This window comes from Calonectris borealis, unplaced genomic scaffold, assembly GCF_964195595.1.
Source record: "Calonectris borealis unplaced genomic scaffold, bCalBor7.hap1.2 HAP1_SCAFFOLD_50, whole genome shotgun sequence".
Classification (NCBI taxonomy): domain Eukaryota; kingdom Metazoa; phylum Chordata; class Aves; order Procellariiformes; family Procellariidae; genus Calonectris; species Calonectris borealis.
The window spans coordinates 436,972-463,823 of NW_027441459.1; the positions used below are offsets into that span (position 1 = coordinate 436,972).

Genomic DNA, 26,852 nt, shown 5'->3' on the forward strand with positions numbered 1-26,852 from the left:
CTGTATGGTAACATCTGCAACCTCCTCACTGCCAGCCTGTATAACCAGTAGCGGGTAGTGATCGGAGGGCTGTACCAGACTGGGGAGCTTCCTAGTAATGTCCTTCACCCGGGCCCCAGGGAGGCAGCAGACTTCCCTGTGGGATGGGTCTGGCCGGCAAATTGGGCCCTCCGTCCCCCTCAGAAGGGAATCACCTAGGACAATTACCCTCCTTTTTTTCTTAGCGGAGGCAGTCGTCATGCGTGGGGCTGACTGCCTCGCCTCGGGCAACCCCCTGGATGGGCCTTCATCTGCATCCTCATTTGTCTGGCCCTCAAGTTCCAGGGCCCCATATCTGTTCTGTAAGGGCAACTGGGAAGGTTGGGGTGAGGGAGGCCGGGCGGGGATTCGCCTGGCGCCCCGAGCAGGGACCTGTGTCCATTCCCCCCCCTCGCCTGGGTCCCCTCCTTCTGCCTGGTGGCAAGAGGGCAGGGGATCCTCTGCTTCTTGTGGAGCCTCCATCTGCTGCCCTTGCCTCAGGGATGGTAGGGTGCGGCTCCACCAATCCATCTCCCTCTCACACCAGGGACAGGCTCAGGCACTCCCTGCAGCCGGAGACCTGGAGATGTATGTTTGTGTGGGGGCTCCGTCTGGGTCGCCACATTCCTTCTGGTGATGGCCTTTTTTTTTTTTTTTTTTTTTAAATTAAAAAATGGTTTATCCCTTCCATTTTTGTATAAAACCCAGGGGAGCAGCCGAGCCCCTCGCCCACCACCCCGACTGCCGCCCCCCCCCAAGGTACAACTTCACGTCAAACTTTGACTCTAAAGCCCATACCAATGTTTTCTACAGTCAATCGCCTATGCTCTTCCTTTGAACTATTCTTTAAAAAAAAATTTCCACGTATCCCCAAGATTTCTTCTATGCCAGGTAGAGTACGACGACGGGAGGGAACGGGCCGCTTCGTTTTGGTTTTTTTTTTCCAATCTCTATGCCGTTTTTTGTTGTCCCTTCTTTCCAATTAGAGACTTGTGAATGTGCGGGATGACGCCTCCACCAGCAACGGTGGCTTTGATCAGAGAATTCAGCTCCTCGTCCCCGTGGATTGCCAGCTGAAGGTGACGGGGAGTGATCCACTTGACTTTCAGATCCTTTGAGGCATTGCCCGCCAGCTCCAGCACCTCGGCGATGAGGTACTCCAGGATGGCGGCGCTGTAGACGGCTGCGGTGGCTCCCACTCGCCCGTGGCTGGTGGTCTGAGTCTTTGAGTGCCTGTGGATCCGTCCCACGGGGAACTGCAGGCCAGCCCTCTGTGAGCGCGACACCGCCTTCGCCTTGGCTTTCCCGCTATCCTTTCCCGCCTTACCACCAGCCATGGTGTCAGTGCCAGTGTCGGCGCCGTGCCTGTCCTCTGGTCCTGAGTCCACGCTGGAGCCGCCTCAAGAGCGGCCATTCGTTGTGGATGACCCTCCTCCACACCATCAATAGCTGAACTGAGCAGTGCCACAGAGAGGTCAATCTTGATAGCCCCGGGAATCCCTGGGAATTGAGGGAAACGTTCAGCATAATAACGTTCAGTCCCGCTGGAGCGGGACTCCACAACCTGGGCAATACGTGCTTCCTCAACTCCGTCCTGCAGTGCCTGACCTACACACCCCCTCTGGCCAACTACCTGCTCTCTCGTGAGCACAGCCGGTCGTGTGAGTGAGCGTTTGTGACCGTCTCCTTGTAAATCTGCTGGGCGCTTGCCGAGGATTCCCAGCACCTGGGATTTGATTTGGGAGCAAAGCAGCCCTGCTTTGTGAAGCCCGCGAGTGGGTGTTCCTTGAACACTCAAGCCTAGAAGCCGCTTGTCGTATCTAGGTGCATTCGTGTTCAGAAAGGCACCTCTTTCTAGCCCCAGGTCTCGGTCCCTATTGCTGCAAGTGAAGCCCTCTTTGCTTCTTGCACAGAAAACTTCTGTCAGTTTGGCATCCCTCTGGAGAAAGTTTTCTACGCCCTAACATGTCCCGGGCTTGTTGGGACGTTGGCACCTTGGGAGAAGAGGAGTGGAGACTGTTCTTCTAAGTTCAAGATCTCCATTAGGTTTCCCGTGGCTGTGCGTATTTTGCCAACCTGAGAAGCTTCCTTCCCTGCCTCCCTCTTCAGGTCGCCAGCCAGACTTCTGCATGATGTGCATAATGGAAGCGCACGTTAACGAGGTCCTGCGTTCCTCAGCCAGTGCCATCGAGCCTTGGGGTGTCGTCCGTGTCCTCACACGTAAGTCATTTCAGGTGCTTTGACGTGTTTTCTTCCGTTCTTGTAGGGGAGAAGTACTAACTTCCTCTTTCTTAGGAATAGGAGAACATTTTGAGTTTGGCATGCAGGAAGACGCCCACGAGTTCTTGCGCTACGCTGTCGATGCCATGCAGACAGCCTGTCTGAGTGGAAGCAGCGAGTAAGCACAAGCCAATTCCCTTTTCAATGCTCCCGAGCCCTTTGGAGTCCTTCATGCACTCCCGTCAAGGAAAACCTAGGCCCAGGGTTTTCAGAGAAAGCAAAACTGCTGGAGGAGGTAACTCTCTGCCTTACCATTTATTTCCAGCTTGGACATCTCTTCTCAATCAACTACCATCGTCCATCAAATATTTGGGGGCTTTCTGAGATCCAGAGGTACTTTTCCACAACTACTGCTCTCGTTGGAATTGTCTGTGCCCTTCTGTCTGCCCGTGGTAAAGAGCTGACGGTGTGACTGGCGTAGTAGGTATGACGAGCGTAAAGGGGCGCAGTCGACTTGCCCTGTCGCTGAGCATTTCGATTTGCCTTCCAGTCACGTGCTTGAGCTGCAAAGCGGTTTCTGATTCCTACGAGGCCTTCCTGGATGTTGCTTTGGATATAAAAGTAAGAGGGTTTGTAATTGTGCTTCGGGACGTCCCAAGGCCCCTGTAGCTTTCCAGAATCGAGGCAGTTGGCTTAAAATCGTAGACTGCGAACACAAGAGAGCTTGGTGGTGGGCCATGGGAAGTGGAATGGACGGTGTCCTTCTGGGGAGGCCATGGCAGGGGTCTCCCTGTAGGTGCTGGCTTCAAGCTGGACAAGCACGCATTATCCTCTCTGCAGCCTTGGCGTGCTCGCATCCTGCTTCCCTTTGCCCTCCCTCAGCACCCGTCTGGCTCCTAGGCCGATGGGTCGTAGGGTTTTCGTTGTGGATGACCCTCCTCCACACCATCAGTAGCTGAACTGAGCGGTGCCACAGAGAGGTCACTCTTGATAGCCCCGGGAATCCCTGGGAATTGAGGGAAACATACTACCCTCGTTCTGCCTCCTTCGGGACACTGCTTGTGGCTTCACGGTGGGTCTCCTCCGCGTCATCTAGCTAGGTTTTTGCGTAAACTGCTAGTAAGTGTTTGGGCGGGGGCGTTTCCCCGAGCTCAGTGCTCCCCTTTCTCACTCCTCCAGGCAGCCCCATCTGTCAGCGCAGCTCTGGAGGACTTTGTGAAACCGGAGCAGCTGGACGGCGAAAACTGCTTTAAGTGCAGCCGGTAAGATGATTTCTAACGACATATTAGTACTAGATCCTGCGTGAAGGTGCTGCATGTCATCGCGTGTGTTAGCTTTTCCCGAAGGCTTCATGCACAATAATCATAGAATCATAGAATCATTAAGGTTGGAAAAGACCTCTAAGATCATCGAGTCCAACCATCAACCCAACACCAGCATGCCCACTAACCATGTCCCCAAGTGGCACACATACACATCTTTTAAATACTTCCAGGGATGGTGACACAACCGCTTCCCTGGGCAGCCTGTTCCAAGGCTTGACCGCTATTTCAGTAAAGAAGTGTTTCCTAAGGTCCAGTCTAAAGCTCCCTTGGCGCAACCTGAGGCCACTTCCTCTCGTCCTATCGGTAGTTACTTGGGAGAAGAGGCCAACAGCCACCTCGCTACAGGTGGTTGTAGAGAGCGATGAGGTCTCCCCTGAGCCTCCGCTTCTCCAGACTAAACAGTCCCAGCTCCCTCAGCCCTCCTCACAAGACTTGTTCTCCAGACCCTTCACCAGCTTCGTTGCCCTTCTCTGGACAATGAGACGCAGCTTTTTTTTAACCTGGCCTTATGGTACTGAATAGCCTTAAACTAGCGTAAGGATGTGTGAGACATGAAAGCTTGTCTGGCCTTCTGGCGGGGAAAAAGGCTGCATCTCAGGGTGCATTTCAGCACTTGGCTCTGTGCTTGGTTTCAAGGTGTGACAAGATGGTTGCCGCCTCCAAGAGGTTTACAATCCATCGCGTGCCCAAGGTTCTCACGGTGTGTCTGAAAAGGTTTGACGATTTCACCGGCGGGAAGATCAGCAAGGTGTGTACGCAACTGGAGCGCAACTTTCTCTTCCTGGAGCAGCAGGTTTCCCAAAGCGTGCGCTCTTTCGCAAGCTGGCCATGTTGGGTTTCTCGTGCTCCCTTCCGGGGAGAGGAGCGTTCCCGTGGGAAGACGAGCATGTACTCTGCTCTGGCAGAGCTGCTTTGGCCGAGAACAGTTTCCTGCCACCCAAAGCATTACATGTTGAAGGCTATTTCGTGTAGTATTTCAGGATCGTTTCTGAGCCCTCTTGGTCTCTCCGTAGGTGGTGGAATATCCCGAGTACTTGGATCTTCACCCATACACCTCTCAGGCAGCTGGAGAACCGCTCCCCTACGCCTTATACGCTGTCCTGGTGCATAGCGGTGACAGCTGTCGTGCAGGACACTATTTCTGCTACACAAAGGTAGAGAGCAACTTCCTTCCTAAGAAGGGGAAAATGTGTGCTTTGGAGGACCAACTTTCACGGCAGTGTTACTGGTAGCCAAGGTAGCCAAGGTTCTTGGCGAGAAGGTCTCCTTCCCGGCTGCATTGGATTTGTTTTGACGTACTCTTGGTTCTGCAGTTTTCTGCCTGTTTTGGGGGAGAAACCATGCAGTTCATCTCCAGATATCGATGCCTTTCTTCGCAGGCCAGCAATGGACTGTGGTACGAGATGAACGACGAGTCTGTGGTTCTTCAGGACACGGACACAGTTCTCAGGCAGCAAGCGTACTTACTGTTTTATGTCAGGTAATAACAAGGAATCAAAAGTGTTTAGAATAGGTTTCCTTTCCGGGTTCTGCTGCTCTTCTCGTCCTCCGGAGCGTTTCCCTTTCTGTCCCAGGAGACAATTACTCCCTGCATCACTCGCTCCTCTCGAATCTGAACTACCCCAGGTCAATCACTGTTTTTTGCTCCTGGGCTTCAGGCTGCCGCCCTGGTGTAAACTGCTACTTGTCTGCTGTCTGAAGGTGGCTGATGTAGAGAAGAGTGCTTCAAGGGGGCCTACAGGGAAGATGGGGAGGGCCTCGTTATCAGGGAGTGCAGTGATAGGGCGAGGGGTAACGGCTTTAAACTGAAGGAGGGAAGACGTGGATTAGATATGAGGAAGAAATTCTTTACGGTGAGAGTGGTGAGACACTGGAAGAGGTTGCCCAGCGAAGTTGTGGATGCCCCGTCGTCCCTGGCAGTGTTCAAGGCCAGGTTGGATGGGGCTTTGAGCAACCGGACCTAGGGGAAGGTGTCCCTGCCGGTGGCAGGGGAGTTGGAACTAGCTGCTTCCTTCCAACCCCAACGGTTCTATGTTTCTATGAAATGGAGGCCGTAGGGGGGATAAAGACGAGGTCTTGCTCCGACAGGGGCGGACCTGTTGGGAAGACCCCAATCGAAGTTGCCATTTGTAGCCTCGGTTACGTCTTCTCTCCGTCGTAGAAACGGCTCCAAGAAAATGACAGGCTGGGACTGAAGCCCAGAGGAGGCTGCAAGAACAGCCTTAAGTGGAGCTCGCTCTTTGTTTCTCCAGGCGCTCCGATTTGAAAATTGGAGAAAGGGCTTCTTCCCCAGCGGCACCATCATATGCCCGTTCTGTCCTCAGTCAGTGGGCGGCCGGCAGCAAGCAGGTGGGTTCTGTGGGACCGCAGGGTCTGCCTCGTAGGACTAAGGTAAGTCTGGGGGGTGGGTCAGGGCACCAGATGGAGAGTGGATGTCTTTCTGGGATCTTGGCGTTGCTCGCTTTTCCCTCCCACACTGCAGCTTGCTTCCCAGCCGCAACGCTGCTCCCTCTCAAAGCATCCCACCTAGCTCCATCCCATTTGTCCGCCTTTGGCCCTCCTGCCTTTGCAGCCCTGCAGGAGAGCCTTTGGGAGGCCCTTAGCTGTCCCCTCACAGAGCTTCTGGGGTTTCCCACTGTTCCGGTCCTCTCAGGAGGAAAGGGCAGGACCTTTTCACAGCTCTCTTTGCAGGACATGGCGGTGGGCACGCAGGACTCTCCAGAGGACAGCAGCTCCCCTGCAACAGCCAGCACAAGCCAGCTAACCTGGGCAGGTGCACGGGAGGCATCTGCGGGCTGGCCGAGCCCCATCTGGCCAGGCAGGCTCAGCATCATCTCCTACGTGGGCTTGTGCTTGCATCGCTTCTTCTGCAGCTGCGTAAGGCTGGTGTCCAGAAGGAAGGCTGCGTGCCCGGTCTGCTGTCAGCCATGTGACCGTGTGCCACACACCGTGCGGGAAGAGAGCGGCAAAGAGGAGCACGGATTCAGCCCTCCTTCCCGCTGCCAGAGGAACGGTGCCAGGGAGAGGGCCCACAGATCCCCGCGGCGGGCCAAGGATCTCCGCGGCCGTTTTGTGGACACCACAGACTGTGACCCCTCAGCAGGGAAGAGGAGGAGGGTTTCAGCGCCCCAGAGGTGAACGTTGGACAAACACCACCACTGCCCTTCCCACCCTTTGATGTAACACGCAGGTATCATTCCCTCGGCCTATGGAGCACCCCTGTGAAATGTCCTTGAACTGTCCACAAAGTGTGCACTGAGTTTGTTTGCTCCATGACTTTGGGCTCCATCTGTTACGGTGGTCACTCAGGACAGGAGAGGGTGTCACGAATGGTTTTAAGGCCGTGTAAAGAATCACTGGCAAGGTATTGGCAAAGGGTGATTTTAATAGAAATTTATAGAAACGTGACTTTACAGAATTTGATGGCAAGGTTCACTCCATTACTTATTACATGGATTAAGTTATACAGGGGAAAATCTTATTAGAATTGTGTTGGAATGATTTGTAGAGAGATTAAGAGGAAAAGGGTTAAAAGATAAAAGGATAAAAAGGTAAAAGGTAAAAGGGGGACCCTCCCGTTGAGTCATGAGGTTCAGAAGAGATCCAACTGGACCCAATCTTAGTCTCAGACTTGGACAACGGTTTGTGTCTAATCCAGAAAGGGATAGGAAGGACCTCCCGTTGGGTCACGAGGTTCAGAGGAGACCCCTTTGTTTTCTAAACTCCTTCTCAAAAAGGAGCCTAGGTGCGGCTGGATCTACCCTTAGTCTCAGACCTGGGCAACGGTTTATGACTAAAGGGTTAAGGTTTTTTTAGCAGCAAAGCTAAATGAAAGGCCTAGAGTTAAAGGTATACCTGTTAAAAATTCCCCTCGAGTCCTGTGAAATACTCACGTCAAATGCTTTGGCATTTCCCAACGGGTGAAGAGTTGAGCCGCGAGGAGTGTCTCGGCCCAGAACCTCGGGGATCCTCCGAGTATCGCAAATCGGAGTTTGCGGACTCTGAGAGGCGTCCCACTCAGAGGGAGGTTCTGGATGCAGCCCGCTGCGGCCCAGGAGAGCTCAAAGGGTCTCACTTGGTACCGCTGTTTATAGGTTTGCAAGATGAATGGCTTTAGTCATCAGTCAATTTCCATTTTGGCTACTATCCGAGGTGGTCCAGGGTAGTAATTATGGTATTGTTTCAGGGTAACAGTGGTATTGTTCCACTTGAGCTATGATCGAGGTAGGGGAGGCTTCAGAGCTGTCAGAGATGAGGAATTATCTCTTGTTTCTGTTCCCTACCTTGATCATGTAGCTAGTGTCCCTGGTACGATCAGTGTTGTTCCCCACCTTAGCCATGCAAGAGTGCTTGGTACGGCCAAGGGACGCTTAACCGCCCTACTCATACACAATGGCTAAAGCTTAACAGAAGGTTCTGAGATCGTATCGTAGCCCAGAGGAAAAGGGGGGGGGAATGCACCACCACAGAGGGGGTCTGTTGTGTGGAGTTCCTGGGCGCCAAAGCCAGCCCAGATGGGAGCCAAGAGGTTCCCCTCCTTTGCAGGGTCCAGAGCATCCAGCCCATCCTGTTTAGTGCCCAAAGCCGCCTTTCTGGGGCTGAAATGCTCATTTTTCGGGTCCCAACCTGTCTTTTGTGACCCATGGCCTTTTTTTAGGGCCCGCGGTTCCGTTTCGAGGGTCTAAACCCTAACGGCAGAGCAGGTCACCTGGCAACATCTGCTGGAAGTCCGTGGGAGAGGTCCCAGGCCAGCCAATGGCATTTGAGGAGGCGGGGGCAAGGCCTGTGATTGCTCTGTAGCCAGAGAGCCAATCAGAGGAAACATCACCTCAGGGTAGGGCGGGCAGTAGTGGTGGGGGGCGTGACCTCTCAGGCAGCCAATAAGAGAGAGCATCACCTCAGGGGAGAGTGGGCCTGAAACCAGGGCAGAGTGACAGCTTCTTTCTTTGCCATATCCCAGGATAGGTAAGTAGGGGGTGGCAGTGCAGTCTGGGGCGTTGGGCTCAGCCTAGCATGACAAGAAGCCCACCCTGACTGACGCGCGGTAGGCAGGGAGACAGAAAAGGAGCACGGCAAAGGCAGCCGTGACAGTAGCGGCCGAAAGCCGGTCACTCCTGCACGCAAGGTGGGCTGGCAGCAGGTCAGCAGCAGGTCCCCTTCAGAGAAGGTCACAGGCAATGCGGTCTTTCCAAAGGGCCTTGGGAGCTGCTGTGAATTGGGACCCTGTGACAGGGACAGGAGGGCCGTCAGCCTGCAGCTCTGCAGCGGTTACAAGTACCCCTGGAACGCTTTGGATGGCGGATGCTGCTCTGTGGGTTGCGTTTGGGGATTTTTTAATCCTTTTGTTGAGCTACAAGTATTTCTTTGCATCAGGTGACGGGATTGGCGCTGATCTTCTCTTTCTGGAGCGCATCCTGACATCCTTCGTCATCCAGCGCTTTCCCCTCTGTTCCTGAGAGGCGCGATGGCCGCAATGGGGAACGACTCCTGTGAGTAACGGCTTCGCCAGCAGGCTGGGGCTTTGTGAACGCCCAAAGGCAACGGACGTGGCTGGTGCTCCATCCCTGCCTGCTGATGTGCTGACAACCCCGAGTGAATTCGGGGCGCTTCCTGAGAGCAGCCAGGCTTACCCAGGTGTTGTCGGTTAGACCCAGCAAAACACGTTTTGTCACTCCTCTGCCCCTACGTGCAAGACTTGGAAAGATGACATTGCTGGTAGAAAGATCTGACGTCAGTAGGGTTACCTTCTGTGCTAGGTACTTAGGTGTTTTCGTCAAGTTACAATGGGGAAAAGGGAAGACTTGACCTGATAATCCAGTTCAAGACTCTGGAGGGAAAGGAAGGTAGCCCGAGGCACAGGAATCAGAGAGTGGGTTTGTTGGACTTGGGGCAAAGTGAGCAGGGGAACAGACTCTTTTCCAAAACTGCTTCTTGACCAGGAATTGTCAATGGCAGTGTTAGGCTTCCCCCGCTGTTTCTGTGTTGGAGGCTAGAGCTGGTTGTCCTGGGTGCTCCTGTACAGAACCTGGCTTTTGGATATGCTGTCGTGCAACACTATCGTCTCATCTCTTTTCAACTGTCGTTGCCCTGCAGTCATTGCCGAGGGAATGGCTCCGCCACAAAGGATCCTCTTTCCCCCGGAGAAGATCTGCATGGAGTGGCAGCAAGGCGAGAGCGCTGGAGCGGGACTGCACAACCTGGGCAATACGTGCTTCCTCAACTCCGTCCTGCAGTGCCTGACCTACACACCCCCTCTGGCCAACTACCTGCTCTCCCGTGAGCACAGCCGGTCGTGTGAGTGAGCGTTTGTGACCGTCTCCTTGTAAATCTGCTGGGCGCTTGCCGAGGATTCCCAGCACCTGGGATTTGATTTGGGAGCAAAGCAGCCCTGCTTTGTGAAGCCCGCGAGTGGGTGTTCCTTGACCACTCAAGCCTAGAAGCCGCTTGTCGTATCTAGGTGTGTTCGTGTTCAGAAAGGCACCTCTTTCTAGCCCCAGGTCTCGGTCCCTATTGCTGCAAGTGAAGCCCTCTTTGCTTCTTGCACAGAAAACTTCTGTCAGTTTGGCATCCCTCTGGAGAAAGTTTTCTACGCCCTAACATGTCCCGGGCTTGTTGGGACGTTGGCACCTTGGGAGAAGAGGAGTGGAGACTGTTCTTCTAAGTTCAAGATCTCCATTAGGTTTCCCGTGGCTGTGCGTATTTTGCCAACCTGAGAAGCTTCCTTCCCTGCCTCCCTCTTCAGGTCGCCAGCCAGACTTCTGCATGATGTGCATAATGGAAGCGCACGTTAACGAGGTCCTGCGTTCCTCAGCCAGTGCCATCGAGCCTTGGGGTGTCGTCAGTGTCCTCACACGTAAGTCATTTCAGGTGCTTTGACGTGTTTTCTTCCGTTCTTGTAGGGGAGAAGTACTAACTTCCTCTTTCTTAGGAATAGGAGAACATTTTGAGTTTGGCATGCAGGAAGACGCCCACGAGTTCTTGCGCTACGCTGTCGATGCCATGCAGACAGCCTGTCTGAGTGGAAGCAGCGAGTAAGCACAAGCCAATTCCCTTTTCAATGCTCCCGAGCCCTTTGGAGTCCTTCATGCACTCCCGTCAAGGAAAACCTAGGCCCAGGGTTTTCAGAGAAAGCAAAACTGCTGGAGGAGGTAACTCTCTGCCTTACCATTTATTTCCAGCTTGGACATCTCTTCTCAATCAACTACCATCGTCCATCAAATATTTGGGGGCTTTCTGAGATCCAGAGGTACTTTTCCACAACTACTGCTCTCGTTGGAATTGTCTGTGCCCTTCTGTCTGCCCGTGGTAAAGAGCTGACGGTGTGACTGGCGTAGTAGGTATGACGAGCGTAAAGGGGCGCAGTTGACTTGCCCTGTCGCTGAGCATTTCGATTTGCCTTCCAGTCACGTGCTTGAGCTGCAAAGCGGTTTCTGATTCCTACGAGGCCTTCCTGGATGTTGCTTTGGATATAAAAGTAAGAGGGTTTGTAATTGTGCTTCGGGACGTCCCAAGGCCCCTGTAGCTTTCCAGAATCGAGGCAGTTGGCTTAAAATCGTAGACTGCGAACACAAGAGAGCTTGGTGGTGGGTCGTGGGAAGTAGAATGGACGGTGTCCTTCTGGGGAGGCCATGGCAGGGGTCTCCCTGTAGGTGCTGGCTTCAAGCTGGACAAGCAGGCGTTATCCTCTCTGCAGCCTTGGCGTGCTCGCACCCTGCTTCCCTTTGCCCTCCCTCAGCACCCGTCTGGCTCCTAGGCCGATGGGTCGTAGGGTTTTCGTTGTGGATGACCCTCCTCCACACCATCAATAGCTGAACTGAGCGGTGCCACAGAGGGGTCACTCTTGATAGCCCCGGGAATCCCTGGGAATTGAGGGAAACATACTACCCTCGTTCTGCCTCCTTCGGGACACCGCTTGTGGCTTCAGGGTGGGTCTCCTCCGCGTCATCTAGCTAGGTTTTTGCGTAAACTGCTAGTAAGTGTTTGGGCGGGGGCGTTTCCCCGAGCTCAGTGCTCTCCTTTCTCACTCCTCCAGGCAGCCCCATCTGTCAGCGCAGCTCTGGAGGACTTTGTGAAACCGGAGCAGCTGGACGGCGAAAACTGCTTTAAGTGCAGCCGGTAAGATGATTTCTAACGACATATTAGTACTAGATCCTGCGTGAAGGTGCTGCATGTCATCGCGCGTGTTAGCTTTTCCCGAAGGCTTCATGCACAATAATCATAGACTATAGAATCATTAAGGTTGGAAAAGACCTCTAAGATCATCGAGTCCAACCATCAACCCAACACCAGCATGCCCACTAACCATGTCCCCAAGTGGCACACATACACATCTTTTAAATACTTCCAGGGATGGTGACACAACCGCTTCCCTGGGCAGCCTGTTCCAAGGCTTGACCGCTATTTCAGTAAAGAAGTGTTTCCTAAGGTCCAGTCTAAAGCTCCCTTGGCGCAACCTGAGGCCACTTCCTCTCGTCCTATCGGTAGTTACTTGGGAGAAGAGGCCAACAGCCACCTCGCTACAGGTGGTTGTAGAGAGCGATGAGGTCTCCCCTGAGCCTCCGCTTCTCCAGACTAAACAGTCCCAGCTCCCTCAGCCGCTCCTCACAAGACTTGTTCTCCAGACCCTTCACCAGCTTCGTTGCCCTTCTCTGGACAATGAGACGCAGCTTTTTTTTAACCTGGCCTTATGGTACTGAATAGCCTTAAACTAGCGTAAGGATGTGTGAGACATGAAAGCTTGTCTGGCCTTCTGGCGGGGAAAAAGGCTGCATCTCAGGGTGCATTTCAGCACTTGGCTCTGTGCTTGGTTTCAAGGTGTGACAAGATGGTTGCCGCCTCCAAGAGGTTTACAATCCATCGCGTGCCCAAGGTTCTCACGGTGTGTCTGAAAAGGTTTGACGATTTCACCGGCGGGAAGATCAGCAAGGTGCGTACGCAACTGGAGCGCAACTTTCTCTTCCTGGAGCAGCAGGTTTCCCAAAGCGTGCGCTCTTTCGCAAGCTGGCCATGTTGGGTTTCTCGTGCTCCCTTCCGGGGAGAGGAGCGTTCCCGTGGGAAGACGAGCATGTACTCTGCTCTGGCAGAGCTGCTTTGGCCGAGAACAGTTTCCTGCCACCCAAAGCATTACATGTTGAAGGCTATTTCGTGTAGTATTTCAGGATCGTTTCTGAGCCCTCTTGGTCTCTCCGTAGGTGGTGGAATATCCCGAGTACTTGGATCTTCACCCATACACCTCTCAGGCAGCTGGAGAACCGCTCCCCTACGCCTTATACGCTGTCCTGGTGCATAGCGGTGACAGCTGTCGTGCAGGACACTATTTCTGCTACACAAAGGTAGAGAGCAACTTCCTTCCTAAGAAGGGGAAAATGTGTGCTTCGGAGGACCAACTTTCACGGCAGTGTTACTGGTAGCCAAGGTAGCCAAGGTTCTTGGCGAGAAGGTCTCCTTCCCGGCTGCATTGGATTTGTTTTGACGTACTCTTGGTTCTGCAGTTTTCTGCCTGTTTTGGGGGAGAAACCATGCAGTTCATCTCCAGATATCGATGCCTTTCTTCGCAGGCCAGCAATGGACTGTGGTACGAGATGAACGACGAGTCTGTGGTTCTTCAGGACACGGACACAGTTCTCAGGCAGCAAGCGTACTTACTGTTTTATGTCAGGTAATAACAAGGAATCAAAAGTGTTTAGAATAGGTTTCCTTTCCGGGTTCTGCTGCTCTTCTCGTCCTCCGGAGCGTTTCCCTTTCTGTCCCAGGAGACAATTACTCCCTGCATCACTCGCTCCTCTCGAATCTGAACTACCCCAGGTCAATCACTGTTTTTTGCTCCTGGGCTTCAGGCTGCCGCCCTGGTGTAAACTGCTACTTGTCTGCTGTCTGAAGGTGGCTGATGTAGAGAAGAGTGCTTCAAGGGGGCCTACAGGGAAGATGGGGAGGGCCTCGTTATCAGGGAGTGCAGTGATAGGGCGAGGGGTAACGGCTTTAAACTGAAGGAGGGAAGACGTGGATTAGATATGAGGAAGAAATTCTTTACGGTGAGAGTGGTGAGACACTGGAAGAGGTTGCCCAGCGAAGTTGTGGATGCCCCGTCGTCCCTGGCAGTGTTCAAGGCCAGGTTGGATGGGGCTTTGAGCAACCGGACCTAGGGGAAGGTGTCCCTGCCGGTGGCAGGGGAGTTGGAACTAGCTGCTTCCTTCCAACCCCAACGGTTCTATGTTTCTATGAAATGGAGGCCGTAGGGGGGATAAAGACGAGGTCTTGCTCCGACAGGGGCGGACCTGTTGGGAAGACCCCAATCGAAGTTGCCATTTGTAGCCTCGGTTACGTCTTCTCTCCGTCGTAGAAACGGCTCCAAGAAAATGACAGGCTGGGACTGAAGCCCAGAGGAGGCTGCAAGAACAGCCTTAAGTGGAGCTCGCTCTTTGTTTCTCCAGGCGCTCCGATTTGAAAATTGGAGAAAGGGCTTCTTCCCCAGCGGCACCATCATATGCCCGTTCTGTCCTCAGTCAGTGGGCGGCCGGCAGCAAGCAGGTGGGTTCTGTGGGACCGCAGGGTCTGCCTCGTAGGACTAAGGTAAGTCTGGGGGGTGGGTCAGGGCACCAGATGGAGAGTGGATGTCTTTCTGGGATCTTGGCGTTGCTCGCTTTTCCCTCCCACACTGCAGCTTGCTTCCCAGCCGCAACGCTGCTCCCTCTCAAAGCATCCCACCTAGCTCCATCCCATTTGTCCGCCTTTGGCCCTCCTGCCTTTGCAGCCCTCCAGGAGAGCCTTTGGGAGGCCCTTAGCTGTCCCCTCACAGAGCTTCTGGGGTTTCCCACTGTTCCGGTCCTCTCAGGAGGAAAGGGCAGGACCTTTTCACAGCTCTCTTTGCAGGACATGGCGGTGGGCACGCAGGACTCTCCAGAGGACAGCAGCTCCCCTGCAACAGCCAGCACAAGCCAGCTAACCTGGGCAGGTGCACGGGAGGCATCTGCGGGCTGGCCGAGCCCCATCTGGCCAGGCAGGCTCAGCATCATCTCCTACGTGGGCTTGTGCTTGCATCGCTTCTTCTGCAGCTGCGTAAGGCTGGTGTCCAGAAGGAAGGCTGCGTGCCCGGTCTGCTGTCAGCCATGTGACCGTGTGCCACACACCGTGCGGGAAGAGAGTGGCAAAGAGGAGCACGGATTCAGCCCTCCTTCCCGCTGCCAGAGGAACGGTGCCAGGGAGAGGGCCCACAGATCCCCGCGGCGGGCCAAGGATCTCCGCGGCCGTTTTGTGGACACCACAGACTGTGACCCCTCAGCAGGGAAGAGGAGGAGGGTTTCAGCGCCCCAGAGGTGAACGTTGGACAAACACCACCACTGCCCTTCCCACCCTTTGATGTAACACGCAGGTATCATTCCCTCGGCCTATGGAGCACCCCTGTGAAATGTCCTTGAACTGTCCACAAAGTGTGCACTGAGTTTGTTTGCTCCATGACTTTGGGCTCCATCTGTTACGGTGGTCACTCAGGACAGGAGAGGGTGTCACGAATGGTTTTAAGGCCGTGTAAAGAATCACTGGCAAGGTATTGGCAAAGGGTGATTTTAATAGAAATTTATAGAAACGTGACTTTACAGAATTTGATGGCAAGGTTCACTCCATTACTTATTACATGGATTAAGTTATACAGGGGAAAATCTTATTAGAATTGTGTTGGAATGATTTGTAGAGAGATTAAGAGGAAAAGGGTTAAAAGATAAAAGGATAAAAAGGTAAAAGGTAAAAGGGGGACCCTCCCGTTGAGTCATGAGGTTCAGAAGAGATCCAACTGGACCCAATCTTAGTCTCAGACTTGGACAACGGTTTGTGTCTAATCCAGAAAGGGATAGGAAGGACCTCCCGTTGGGTCACGAGGTTCAGAGGAGACCCCTTTGTTTTCTAAACTCCTTCTCAAAAAGGAGCCTAGGTGCGGCTGGATCTACCCTTAGTCTCAGACCTGGGCAACGGTTTATGACTAAAGGGTTAAGGTTTTTTTAGCAGCAAAGCTAAATGAAAGGCCTAGAGTTAAAGGTATACCTGTTAAAAATTCCCCTCGAGTCCTGTGAAATACTCACGTCAAATGCTTTGGCATTTCCCAACGGGTGAAGAGTTGAGCCGTGAGGAGTGTCTCGGCCCAGAACCTCGGGGATCCTCCGAGTATCGCAAATCGGAGTTTGCGGACTCTGAGAGGCGTCCCACTCAGAGGGAGGTTCTGGATGCAGCCCGCTGCGGCCCAGGAGAGCTCAAAGGGTCTCACTTGGTACCGCTGTTTATAGGTTTGCAAGATGAATGGCTTTAGTCATCAGTCAATTTCCATTTTGGCTACTATCCGAGGTGGTCCAGGGTAGTAATTATGGTATTGTTTCAGGGTAACAGTGGTATTGTTCCACTTGAGCTATGATCGAGGTAGGGGAGGCTTCAGAGCTGTCAGAGATGAGGAATTATCTCTTGTTTCTGTTCCCTACCTTGATCATGTAGCTAGTGTCCCTGGTACGATCAGTGTTGTTCCCCACCTTAGCCATGCAAGAGTGCTTGGTACGGCCAAGGGACGCTTAACCGCCCTACTCATACACAATGGCTAAAGCTTAACAGAAGGTTCTGAGATCGTATCGTAGCCCAGAGGAAAAGGGGGGGGGAATGCACCACCACAGAGGGGGTCTGTTGTGTGGAGTTCCTGGGCGCCAAAGCCAGCCCAGATGGGAGCCAAGAGGTTCCCCTCCTTTGCAGGGTCCAGAGCATGCAGCCCATCCTGTTTAGTGCCCAAAGCCGCCTTTCTGGGGCTGAAATGCTCATTTTTCGGGTCCCAACCTGTCTTTTGTGACCCATGGCCTTTTTTTAGGGCCCGCGGTTCCGTTTCGAGGGTCTAAACCCTAACGGCAGAGCAGGTCACCTGGCAACATCTGCTGGAAGTCCGTGGGAGAGGTCCCAGGCCAGCCAATGGCATTTGAGGAGGCGGGGGCAAGGCCTGTGATTGCTCTGTAGCCAGAGAGCCAATCAGAGGAAACATCACCTCAGGGTAGGGCGGGCAGTAGTGGTGGGGGGCGTGACCTCTCAGGCAGCCAATAAGAGAGAGCATCACCTCAGGGGAGAGTGGGCCTGAAACCAGGGCAGAGTGACAGCTTCTTTCTTTGCCATATCCCAGGATAGGTAAGTAGGGGGTGGCAGTGCAGTCTGAGGCGTTGGGCTCAGCCTAGCATGACAAGAAGCCCACCCTGACTGACGCGCGGTAGGCAGGGAGACAGAAAAGGAGCACGGCAAAGGCAGCCGTGACAGTAGCGGCCGAAAGCCGGTCACTCCTGCACGCAAGGTGGGCTGGCAACAGGTCAGCAGCAGGTCCCCTTCAGAGAAGGTCACAGGCAATGCGGTCTTTCCAAAGGGCCTTGGGAGCTGCTGTGAATTGGGACCCTGTGACAGGGACAGGAGGGCCGTCAGCCTGCAGCTCTGCAGCGGTTACAAGTACCCCTGGAACGCTTTGGATGGCGGATGCTGCTCTGTGGGTTGCGTTTGGGGATTTTTTAATCCTTTTGTTGAGCTACAAGTATTTCTTTGCATCAGGTGACGGGATTGGCGGTGATCTTCTCTTTCTGGAGCGCATCCTGACATCCTTCGTCATCCAGCGCTTTCCCCTCTGTTCCTGAGAGGCGCGATGGCCGCAATGGGGAACGACTCCTGTGAGTAACGGCTTCGCCAGCAGGCTGGGGCTTTGTGAACGCCCAAAGGCAACGGACGTGGCTGGTGCTCCATCCCTGCCTGCTGATGTGCTGACAACCCCGAGTGAATTCGGGGCGCTTCCTGAGAGCAGCCAGGCTTACCCAGGTGTTGTCGGTTAGACCCAGCAAAACACGTTTTGTCACTCCTCTGCCCCTACGTGCAAGACTTGGAAAGATGACATTGCTGGTAGAAAGATCTGACGTCAGTAGGGTTACCTTCTGTGCTAGGTACTTAGGTGTTTTCGTCAAGTTACAATGGGGAAAAGGGAAGACTTGACCTGATAATCCAGTTCAAGACTCTGGAGGGAAAGGAAGGTAGCCCGAGGCACAGGAATCAGAGAGTGGGTTTGTTGGACTTGGGGCAAAGTGAGCAGGGGAACAGACTCTTTTCCAAAACTGCTTCTTGACCAGGAATTGTCAATGGCAGTGTTAGGCTTCCCCCGCTGTTTCTGTGTTGGAGGCTAGAGCTGGTTGTCCTGGGTGCTCCTGTACAGAACCTGGCTTTTGGATATGCTGTCGTGCAACACTATCGTCTCATCTCTTTTCAACTGTCGTTGCCCTGCAGTCATTGCCGAGGGAATGGCTCCGCCACAAAGGATCCTCTTTCCCCCGGAGAAGATCTGCATGGAGTGGCAGCAAGGCGAGAGCGCTGGAGCGGGACTGCACAACCTGGGCAATACGTGCTTCCTCAACTCCGTCCTGCAGTGCCTGACCTACACACCCCCTCTGGCCAACTACCTGCTCTCCCGTGAGCACAGCCGGTCGTGTGAGTGAGCGTTTGTGACCGTCTCCTTGTAAATCTGCTGGGCGCTTGCCGAGGATTCCCAGCACCTGGGATTTGATTTGGGAGCAAAGCAGCCCTGCTTTGTGAAGCCCGCGAGTGGGTGTTCCTTGACCACTCAAGCCTAGAAGCCGCTTGTCGTATCTAGGTGTGTTCGTGTTCAGAAAGGCACCTCTTTCTAGCCCCAGGTCTCGGTCCCTATTGCTGCAAGTGAAGCCCTCTTTGCTTCTTGCACAGAAAACTTCTGTCAGTTTGGCATCCCTCTGGAGAAAGTTTTCTACGCCCTAACATGTCCCGGGCTTGTTGGGACGTTGGCACCTTGGGAGAAGAGGAGTGGAGACTGTTCTTCTAAGTTCAAGATCTCCATTAGGTTTCCCGTGGCTGTGCGTATTTTGCCAACCTGAGAAGCTTCCTTCCCTGCCTCCCTCTTCAGGTCGCCAGCCAGACTTCTGCATGATGTGCATAATGGAAGCGCACGTTAACGAGGTCCTGCGTTCCTCAGCCAGTGCCATCGAGCCTTGGGGTGTCGTCAGTGTCCTCACACGTAAGTCATTTCAGGTGCTTTGACGTGTTTTCTTCCGTTCTTGTAGGGGAGAAGTACTAACTTCCTCTTTCTTAGGAATAGGAGAACATTTTGAGTTTGGCATGCAGGAAGACGCCCACGAGTTCTTGCGCTACGCTGTCGATGCCATGCAGACAGCCTGTCTGAGTGGAAGCAGCGAGTAAGCACAAGCCAATTCCCTTTTCAATGCTCCCGAGCCCTTTGGAGTCCTTCATGCACTCCCGTCAAGGAAAACCTAGGCCCAGGGTTTTCAGAGAAAGCAAAACTGCTGGAGGAGGTAACTCTCTGCCTTACCATTTATTTCCAGCTTGGACATCTCTTCTCAATCAACTACCATCGTCCATCAAATATTTGGGGGCTTTCTGAGATCCAGAGGTACTTTTCCACAACTACTGCTCTCGTTGGAATTGTCTGTGCCCTTCTGTCTGCCCGTGGTAAAGAGCTGACGGTGTGACTGGCGTAGTAGGTATGACGAGCGTAAAGGGGCGCAGTTGACTTGCCCTGTCGCTGAGCATTTCGATTTGCCTTCCAGTCACGTGCTTGAGCTGCAAAGCGGTTTCTGATTCCTACGAGGCCTTCCTGGATGTTGCTTTGGATATAAAAGTAAGAGGGTTTGTAATTGTGCTTCGGGACGTCCCAAGGCCCCTGTAGCTTTCCAGAATCGAGGCAGTTGGCTTAAAATCGTAGACTGCGAACACAAGAGAGCTTGGTGGTGGGTCGTGGGAAGTAGAATGGACGGTGTCCTTCTGGGGAGGCCATGGCAGGGGTCTCCCTGTAGGTGCTGGCTTCAAGCTGGACAAGCAGGCGTTATCCTCTCTGCAGCCTTGGCGTGCTCGCACCCTGCTTCCCTTTGCCCTCCCTCAGCACCCGTCTGGCTCCTAGGCCGATGGGTCGTAGGGTTTTCGTTGTGGATGACCCTCCTCCACACCATCAGTAGCTGAACTGAGCGGTGCCACAGAGGGGTCACTCTTGATAGCCCCGGGAATCCCTGGGAATTGAGGGAAACATACTACCCTCGTTCTGCCTCCTTCGGGACACCGCTTGTGGCTTCAGGGTGGGTCTCCTCCGCGTCATCTAGCTAGGTTTTTGCGTAAACTGCTAGTAAGTGTTTGGGCGGGGGCGTTTCCCCGAGCTCAGTGCTCTCCTTTCTCACTCCTCCAGGCAGCCCCATCTGTCAGCGCAGCTCTGGAGGACTTTGTGAAACCGGAGCAGCTGGACGGCGAAAACTGCTTTAAGTGCAGCCGGTAAGATGATTTCTAACGACATATTAGTACTAGATCCTGCGTGAAGGTGCTGCATGTCATCGCGCGTGTTAGCTTTTCCCGAAGGCTTCATGCACAATAATCATAGACTATAGAATCATTAAGGTTGGAAAAGACCTCTAAGATCATCGAGTCCAACCATCAACCCAACACCAGCATGCCCACTAACCATGTCCCCAAGTGGCACACATACACATCTTTTAAATACTTCCAGGGATGGTGACACAACCGCTTCCCTGGGCAGCCTGTTCCAAGGCTTGACCGCTATTTCAGTAAAGAAGTGTTTCCTAAGGTCCAGTCTAAAGCTCCCTTGGCGCAACCTGAGGCCACTTCCTCTCGTCCTATCGGTAGTTACTTGGGAGAAGAGGCCAACAGCCACCTCGCTACAGGTGGTTGTAGAGAGCGATGAGGTCTCCCCTGAGCCTCCGCTTCTCCAGACTAAACAGTCCCAGCTCCCTCAGCCGCTCCTCACAAGACTTGTTCTCCAGACCCTTCACCAGCTTCGTTGCCCTTCTCTGGACAATGAGACGCAGCTTTTTTTTAACCTGGCCTTATGGTACTGAATAGCCTTAAACTAGCGTAAGGATGTGTGAGACATGAAAGCTTGTGTGGCCTTCTGGCGGGGAAAAAGGCTGCATCTCAGGGTGCATTTCAGCACTTGGCTCTGTGCTTGGTTTCAAGGTGTGACAAGATGGTTGCCGCCTCCAAGAGGTTTACAATCCATCGCGTGCCCAAGGTTCTCACGGTGTGTCTGAAAAGGTTTGACGATTTCACCGGCGGGAAGATCAGCAAGGTGCGTACGCAACTGGAGCGCAACTTTCTCTTCCTGGAGCAGCAGGTTTCCCAAAGCGTGCGCTCTTTCGCAAGCTGGCCATGTTGGGTTTCTCGTGCTCCCTTCCGGGGAGAGGAGCGTTCCCGTGGGAAGACGAGCATGTACTCTGCTCTGGCAGAGCTGCTTTGGCCGAGAACAGTTTCCTGCCACCCAAAGCATTACATGTTGAAGGCTATTTCGTGTAGTATTTCAGGATCGTTTCTGAGCCCTCTTGGTCTCTCCGTAGGTGGTGGAATATCCCGAGTACTTGGATCTTCACCCATACACCTCTCAGGCAGCTGGAGAACCGCTCCCCTACGCCTTATACGCTGTCCTGGTGCATAGCGGTGACAGCTGTCGTGCAGGACACTATTTCTGCTACACAAAGGTAGAGAGCAACTTCCTTCCTAAGAAGGGGAAAATGTGTGCTTTGGAGGACCAACTTTCACGGCAGTGTTACTGGTAGCCAAGGTAGCCAAGGTTCTTGGCGAGAAGGTCTCCTTCCCGGCTGCATTGGATTTGTTTTGACGTACTCTTGGTTCTGCAGTTTTCTGCCTGTTTTGGGGGAGAAACCATGCAGTTCATCTCCAGATATCGATGCCTTTCTTCGCAGGCCAGCAATGGACTGTGGTACGAGATGAACGACGAGTCTGTGGTTCTTCAGGACACGGACACAGTTCTCAGGCAGCAAGCTTACCTACTGTTTTATGTCAGGTAATAACAAGGAATCAAAAGTGTTTAGAATAGGTTTCCTTTCCGGGTTCTGCTGCTCTTCTCGTCCTCCGGAGCGTTTCCCTTTCTGTCCCAGGAGACTCCCTGCATCACTCGCTCCTCTCGAATCTGAACTACCCCAGGTCAATCACTGTTTTTTGCTCCTGGGCTTCAGGCTGCCGCCCTGGTGTAAACTGCTACTTGTCTGCTGTCTGAAGGTGGCTGATGTAGAGAAGAGTGCTTCAAGGGGGCCTACAGGGAAGATGGGGAGGGCCTCGTTATCAGGGAGTGCAGTGATAGGGCGAGGGGTAACGGCTTTAAACTGAAGGAGGGAAGACGTGGATTAGATATGAGGAAGAAATTCTTTACGGTGAGAGTGGTGAGACACTGGAAGAGGTTGCCCAGCGAAGTTGTGGATGCCCCGTCGTCCCTGGCAGTGTTCAAGGCCAGGTTGGATGGGGCTTTGAGCAACCGGACCTAGGGGAAGGTGTCCCTGCCGGTGGCAGGGGAGTTGGAACTAGCTGCTTCCTTCCAACCCCAACGGTTCTATGTTTCTATGAAATGGAGGCCGTAGGGGGGATAAAGACGAGGTCTTGCTCCGACAGGGGCGGACCTGTTGGGAAGACCCCAATCGAAGTTGCCATTTGTAGCCTCGGTTACGTCTTCTCTCCGTCGTAGAAACGGCTCCAAGAAAATGACAGGCTGGGACTGAAGCCCAGAGGAGGCTGCAAGAACAGCCTTAAGTGGAGCTCGCTCTTTGTTTCTCCAGGCGCTCCGATTTGAAAATTGGAGAAAGGGCTTCTTCCCCAGCGGCACCATCATATGCCCGTTCTGTCCTCAGTCAGTGGGCGGCCGGCAGCAAGCAGGTGGGTTCTGTGGGACCGCAGGGTCTGCCTCGTAGGACTAAGGTAAGTCTGGGGGGTGGGTCAGGGCACCAGATGGAGAGTGGATGTCTTTCTGGGATCTTGGCGTTGCTCGCTTTTCCCTCCCACACTGCAGCTTGCTTCCCAGCCGCAACGCTGCTCCCTCTCAAAGCATCCCACCTAGCTCCATCCCATTTGTCCGCCTTTGGCCCTCCTGCCTTTGCAGCCCTCCAGGAGAGCCTTTGGGAGGCCCTTAGCTGTCCCCTCACAGAGCTTCTGGGGTTTCCCACTGTTCCGGTCCTCTCAGGAGGAAAGGGCAGGACCTTTTCACAGCTCTCTTTGCAGGACATGGCGGTGGGCACGCAGGACTCTCCAGAGGACAGCAGCTCCCCTGCAACAGCCAGCACAAGCCAGCTAACCTGGGCAGGTGCACGGGAGGCATCTGCGGGCTGGCCGAGCCCCATCTGGCCAGGCAGGCTCAGCATCATCTCCTACGTGGGCTTGTGCTTGCATCGCTTCTTCTGCAGCTGCGTAAGGCTGGTGTCCAGAAGGAAGGCTGCGTGCCCGGTCTGCTGTCAGCCATGTGACCGTGTGCCACACACCGTGCGGGAAGAGAGTGGCAAAGAGGAGCACGGATTCAGCCCTCCTTCCCGCTGCCAGAGGAACGGTGCCAGGGAGAGGGCCCACAGATCCCCGCGGCGGGCCAAGGATCTCCGCGGCCGTTTTGTGGACACCACAGACTGTGACCCCTCAGCAGGGAAGAGGAGGAGGGTTTCAGCGCCCCAGAGGTGAACGTTGGACAAACACCACCACTGCCCTTCCCACCCTTTGATGTAACACGCAGGTATCATTCCCTCGGCCTATGGAGCACCCCTGTGAAATGTCCTTGAACTGTCCACAAAGTGTGCACTGAGTTTGTTTGCTCCATGACTTTGGGCTCCATCTGTTACGGTGGTCACTCAGGACAGGAGAGGGTGTCACGAATGGTTTTAAGGCCGTGTAAAGAATCACTGGCAAGGTATTGGCAAAGGGTGATTTTAATAGAAATTTATAGAAACGTGACTTTACAGAATTTGATGGCAAGGTTCACTCCATTACTTATTACATGGATTAAGTTATACAGGGGAAAATCTTATTAGAATTGTGTTGGAATGATTTGTAGAGAGATTAAGAGGAAAAGGGTTAAAAGATAAAAGGATAAAAAGGTAAAAGGTAAAAGGGGGACCCTCCCGTTGAGTCATGAGGTTCAGAAGAGATCCAACTGGACCCAATCTTAGTCTCAGACTTGGACAACGGTTTGTGTCTAATCCAGAAAGGGATAGGAAGGACCTCCCGTTGGGTCACGAGGTTCAGAGGAGACCCCTTTGTTTTCTAAACTCCTTCTCAAAAAGGAGCCTAGGTGCGGCTGGATCTACCCTTAGTCTCAGACCTGGGCAACGGTTTATGACTAAAGGGTTAAGGTTTTTTTAGCAGCAAAGCTAAATGAAAGGCCTAGAGTTAAAGGTATACCTGTTAAAAATTCCCCTCGAGTCCTGTGAAATACTCACGTCAAATGCTTTGGCATTTCCCAACGGGTGAAGAGTTGAGCCGCGAGGAGTGTCTCGGCCCAGAACCTCGGGGATCCTCCGAGTATCGCAAATCGGAGTTTGCGGACTCTGAGAGGCGTCCCACTCAGAGGGAGGTTCTGGATGCAGCCCGCTGCGGCCCAGGAGAGCTCAAAGGGTCTCACTTGGTACCGCTGTTTATAGGTTTGCAAGATGAATGGCTTTAGTCATCAGTCAATTTCCATTTTGGCTACTATCCGAGGTGGTCCAGGGTAGTAATTATGGTATTGTTTCAGGGTAACAGTGGTATTGTTCCACTTGAGCTATGATCGAGGTAGGGGAGGCTTCAGAGCTGTCAGAGATGAGGAATTATCTCTTGTTTCTGTTCCCTACCTTGATCATGTAGCTAGTGTCCCTGGTACGATCAGTGTTGTTCCCCACCTTAGCCATGCAAGAGTGCTTGGTACGGCCAAGGGACGCTTAACCGCCCTACTCATACACAATGGCTAAAGCTTAACAGAAGGTTCTGAGATCGTATCGTAGCCCAGAGGAAAAGGGGGGGGGAATGCACCACCACAGAGGGGGTCTGTTGTGTGGAGTTCCTGGGCGCCAAAGCCAGCCCAGATGGGAGCCAAGAGGTTCCCCTCCTTTGCAGGGTCCAGAGCATGCAGCCCATCCTGTTTAGTGCCCAAAGCCGCCTTTCTGGGGCTGAAATGCTCATTTTTCGGGTCCCAACCTGTCTTTTGTGACCCATGGCCTTTTTTTAGGGCCCGCGGTTCCGTTTCGAGGGTCTAAACCCTAACGGCAGAGCAGGTCACCTGGCAACATCTGCTGGAAGTCCGTGGGAGAGGTCCCAGGCCAGCCAATGGCATTTGAGGAGGCGGGGGCAAGGCCTGTGATTGCTCTGTAGCCAGAGAGCCAATCAGAGGAAACATCACCTCAGGGTAGGGCGGGCAGTAGTGGTGGGGGGCGTGACCTCTCAGGCAGCCAATAAGAGAGAGCATCACCTCAGGGGAGAGTGGGCCTGAAACCAGGGCAGAGTGACAGCTTCTTTCTTTGCCATATCCCAGGATAGGTAAGTAGGGGGTGGCAGTGCAGTCTGAGGCGTTGGGCTCAGCCTAGCATGACAAGAAGCCCACCCTGACTGACGCGCGGTAGGCAGGGAGACAGAAAAGGAGCACGGCAAAGGCAGCCGTGACAGTAGCGGCCGAAAGCCGGTCACTCCTGCACGCAAGGTGGGCTGGCAACAGGTCAGCAGCAGGTCCCCTTCAGAGAAGGTCACAGGCAATGCGGTCTTTCCAAAGGGCCTTGGGAGCTGCTGTGAATTGGGACCCTGTGACAGGGACAGGAGGGCCGTCAGCCTGCAGCTCTGCAGCGGTTACAAGTACCCCTGGAACGCTTTGGATGGCGGATGCTGCTCTGTGGGTTGCGTTTGGGGATTTTTTAATCCTTTTGTTGAGCTACAAGTATTTCTTTGCATCAGGTGACGGGATTGGCGCTGATCTTCTCTTTCTGGAGCGCATCCTGACATCCTTCGTCATCCAGCGCTTTCCCCTCTGTTCCTGAGAGGCGCGATGGCCGCAATGGGGAACGACTCCAGTGAGTAACGGCTTCGCCAGCAGGCTGGGGCTTTGTGAACGCCCAAAGGCAACGGACGTGGCTGGTGCTCCATCCCTGCCTGCTGATGTGCTGACAACCCCGAGTGAATTCGGGGCGCTTCCTGAGAGCAGCCAGGCTTACCCAGGTGTTGTCGGTTAGACCCAGCAAAACACGTTTTGTCACTCCTCTGCCCCTACGTGCAAGACTTGGAAAGATGACATTGCTGGTAGAAAGATCTGACGTCAGTAGGGTTACCTTCTGTGCTAGGTACTTAGGTGTTTTCGTCAAGTTACAATGGGGAAAAGGGAAGACTTGACCTGATAATCCAGTTCAAGACTCTGGAGGGAAAGGAAGGTAGCCCGAGGCACAGGAATCAGAGAGTGGGTTTGTTGGACTTGGGGCAAAGTGAGCAGGGGAACAGACTCTTTTCCAAAACTGCTTCTTGACCAGGAATTGTCAATGGCAGTGTTAGGCTTCCCCCGCTGTTTCTGTGTTGGAGGCTAGAGCTGGTTGTCCTGGGTGCTCCTGTACAGAACCTGGCTTTTGGATATGCTGTCGTGCAACACTATCGTCTCATCTCTTTTCAACTGTCGTTGCCCTGCAGTCATTGCCGAGGGAATGGCTCCGCCACAAAGGATCCTCTTTCCCCCGGAGAAGATCTGCATGGAGTGGCAGCAAGGCGAGAGCGCTGGAGCGGGACTGCACAACCTGGGCAATACGTGCTTCCTCAACTCCGTCCTGCAGTGCCTGACCTACACACCCCCTCTGGCCAACTACCTGCTCTCCCGTGAGCACAGCCGGTCGTGTGAGTGAGCGTTTGTGACCGTCTCCTTGTAAATCTGCTGGGCGCTTGCCGAGGATTCCCAGCACCTGGGATTTGATTTGGGAGCAAAGCAGCCCTGCTTTGTGAAGCCCGCGAGTGGGTGTTCCTTGAACACTCAAGCCTAGAAGCCGCTTGTCGTATCTAGGTGTGTTCGTGTTCAGAAAGGCACCTCTTTCTAGCCCCAGGTCTCGGTCCCTATTGCTGCAAGTGAAGCCCTCTTTGCTTCTTGCACAGAAAACTTCTGTCAGTTTGGCATCCCTCTGGAGAAAGTTTTCTACGCCCTAACATGTCCCGGGCTTGTTGGGACGTTGGCACCTTGGGAGAAGAGGAGTGGAGACTGTTCTTCTAAGTTCAAGATCTCCATTAGGTTTCCCGTGGCTGTGCGTATTTTGCCAACCTGAGAAGCTTCCTTCCCTGCCTCCCTCTTCAGGTCGCCAGCCAGACTTCTGCATGATGTGCATAATGGAAGCGCACGTTAACGAGGTCCTGCGTTCCTCAGCCAGTGCCATCGAGCCTTGGGGTGTCGTCAGTGTCCTCACACGTAAGTCATTTCAGGTGCTTTGACGTGTTTTCTTCCGTTCTTGTAGGGGAGAAGTACTAACTTCCTCTTTCTTAGGAATAGGAGAA

The 26,852-nt window shown here is 53.7% G+C and overlaps 1 protein-coding gene and 1 pseudogene across 1 annotated transcript; one reads left to right on the top strand and one right to left on the bottom strand.

Moving 5' to 3' along the window:
• Nucleotides 1-26,852, top strand: part of LOC142076449 (histone H2A.V-like) — a 186,260-nt pseudogene that overhangs the window by 43,360 nt on the left and 116,048 nt on the right.
• Nucleotides 234-1,387, bottom strand: LOC142076461 (histone H2A.V-like). The gene has a single exon (XM_075138754.1). It carries the CDS (start codon nucleotides 1,353-1,355, stop codon nucleotides 969-971), a length of 387 nt encoding a protein of 128 aa, XP_074994855.1. The 5' UTR covers nucleotides 1,356-1,387; the 3' UTR covers nucleotides 234-968.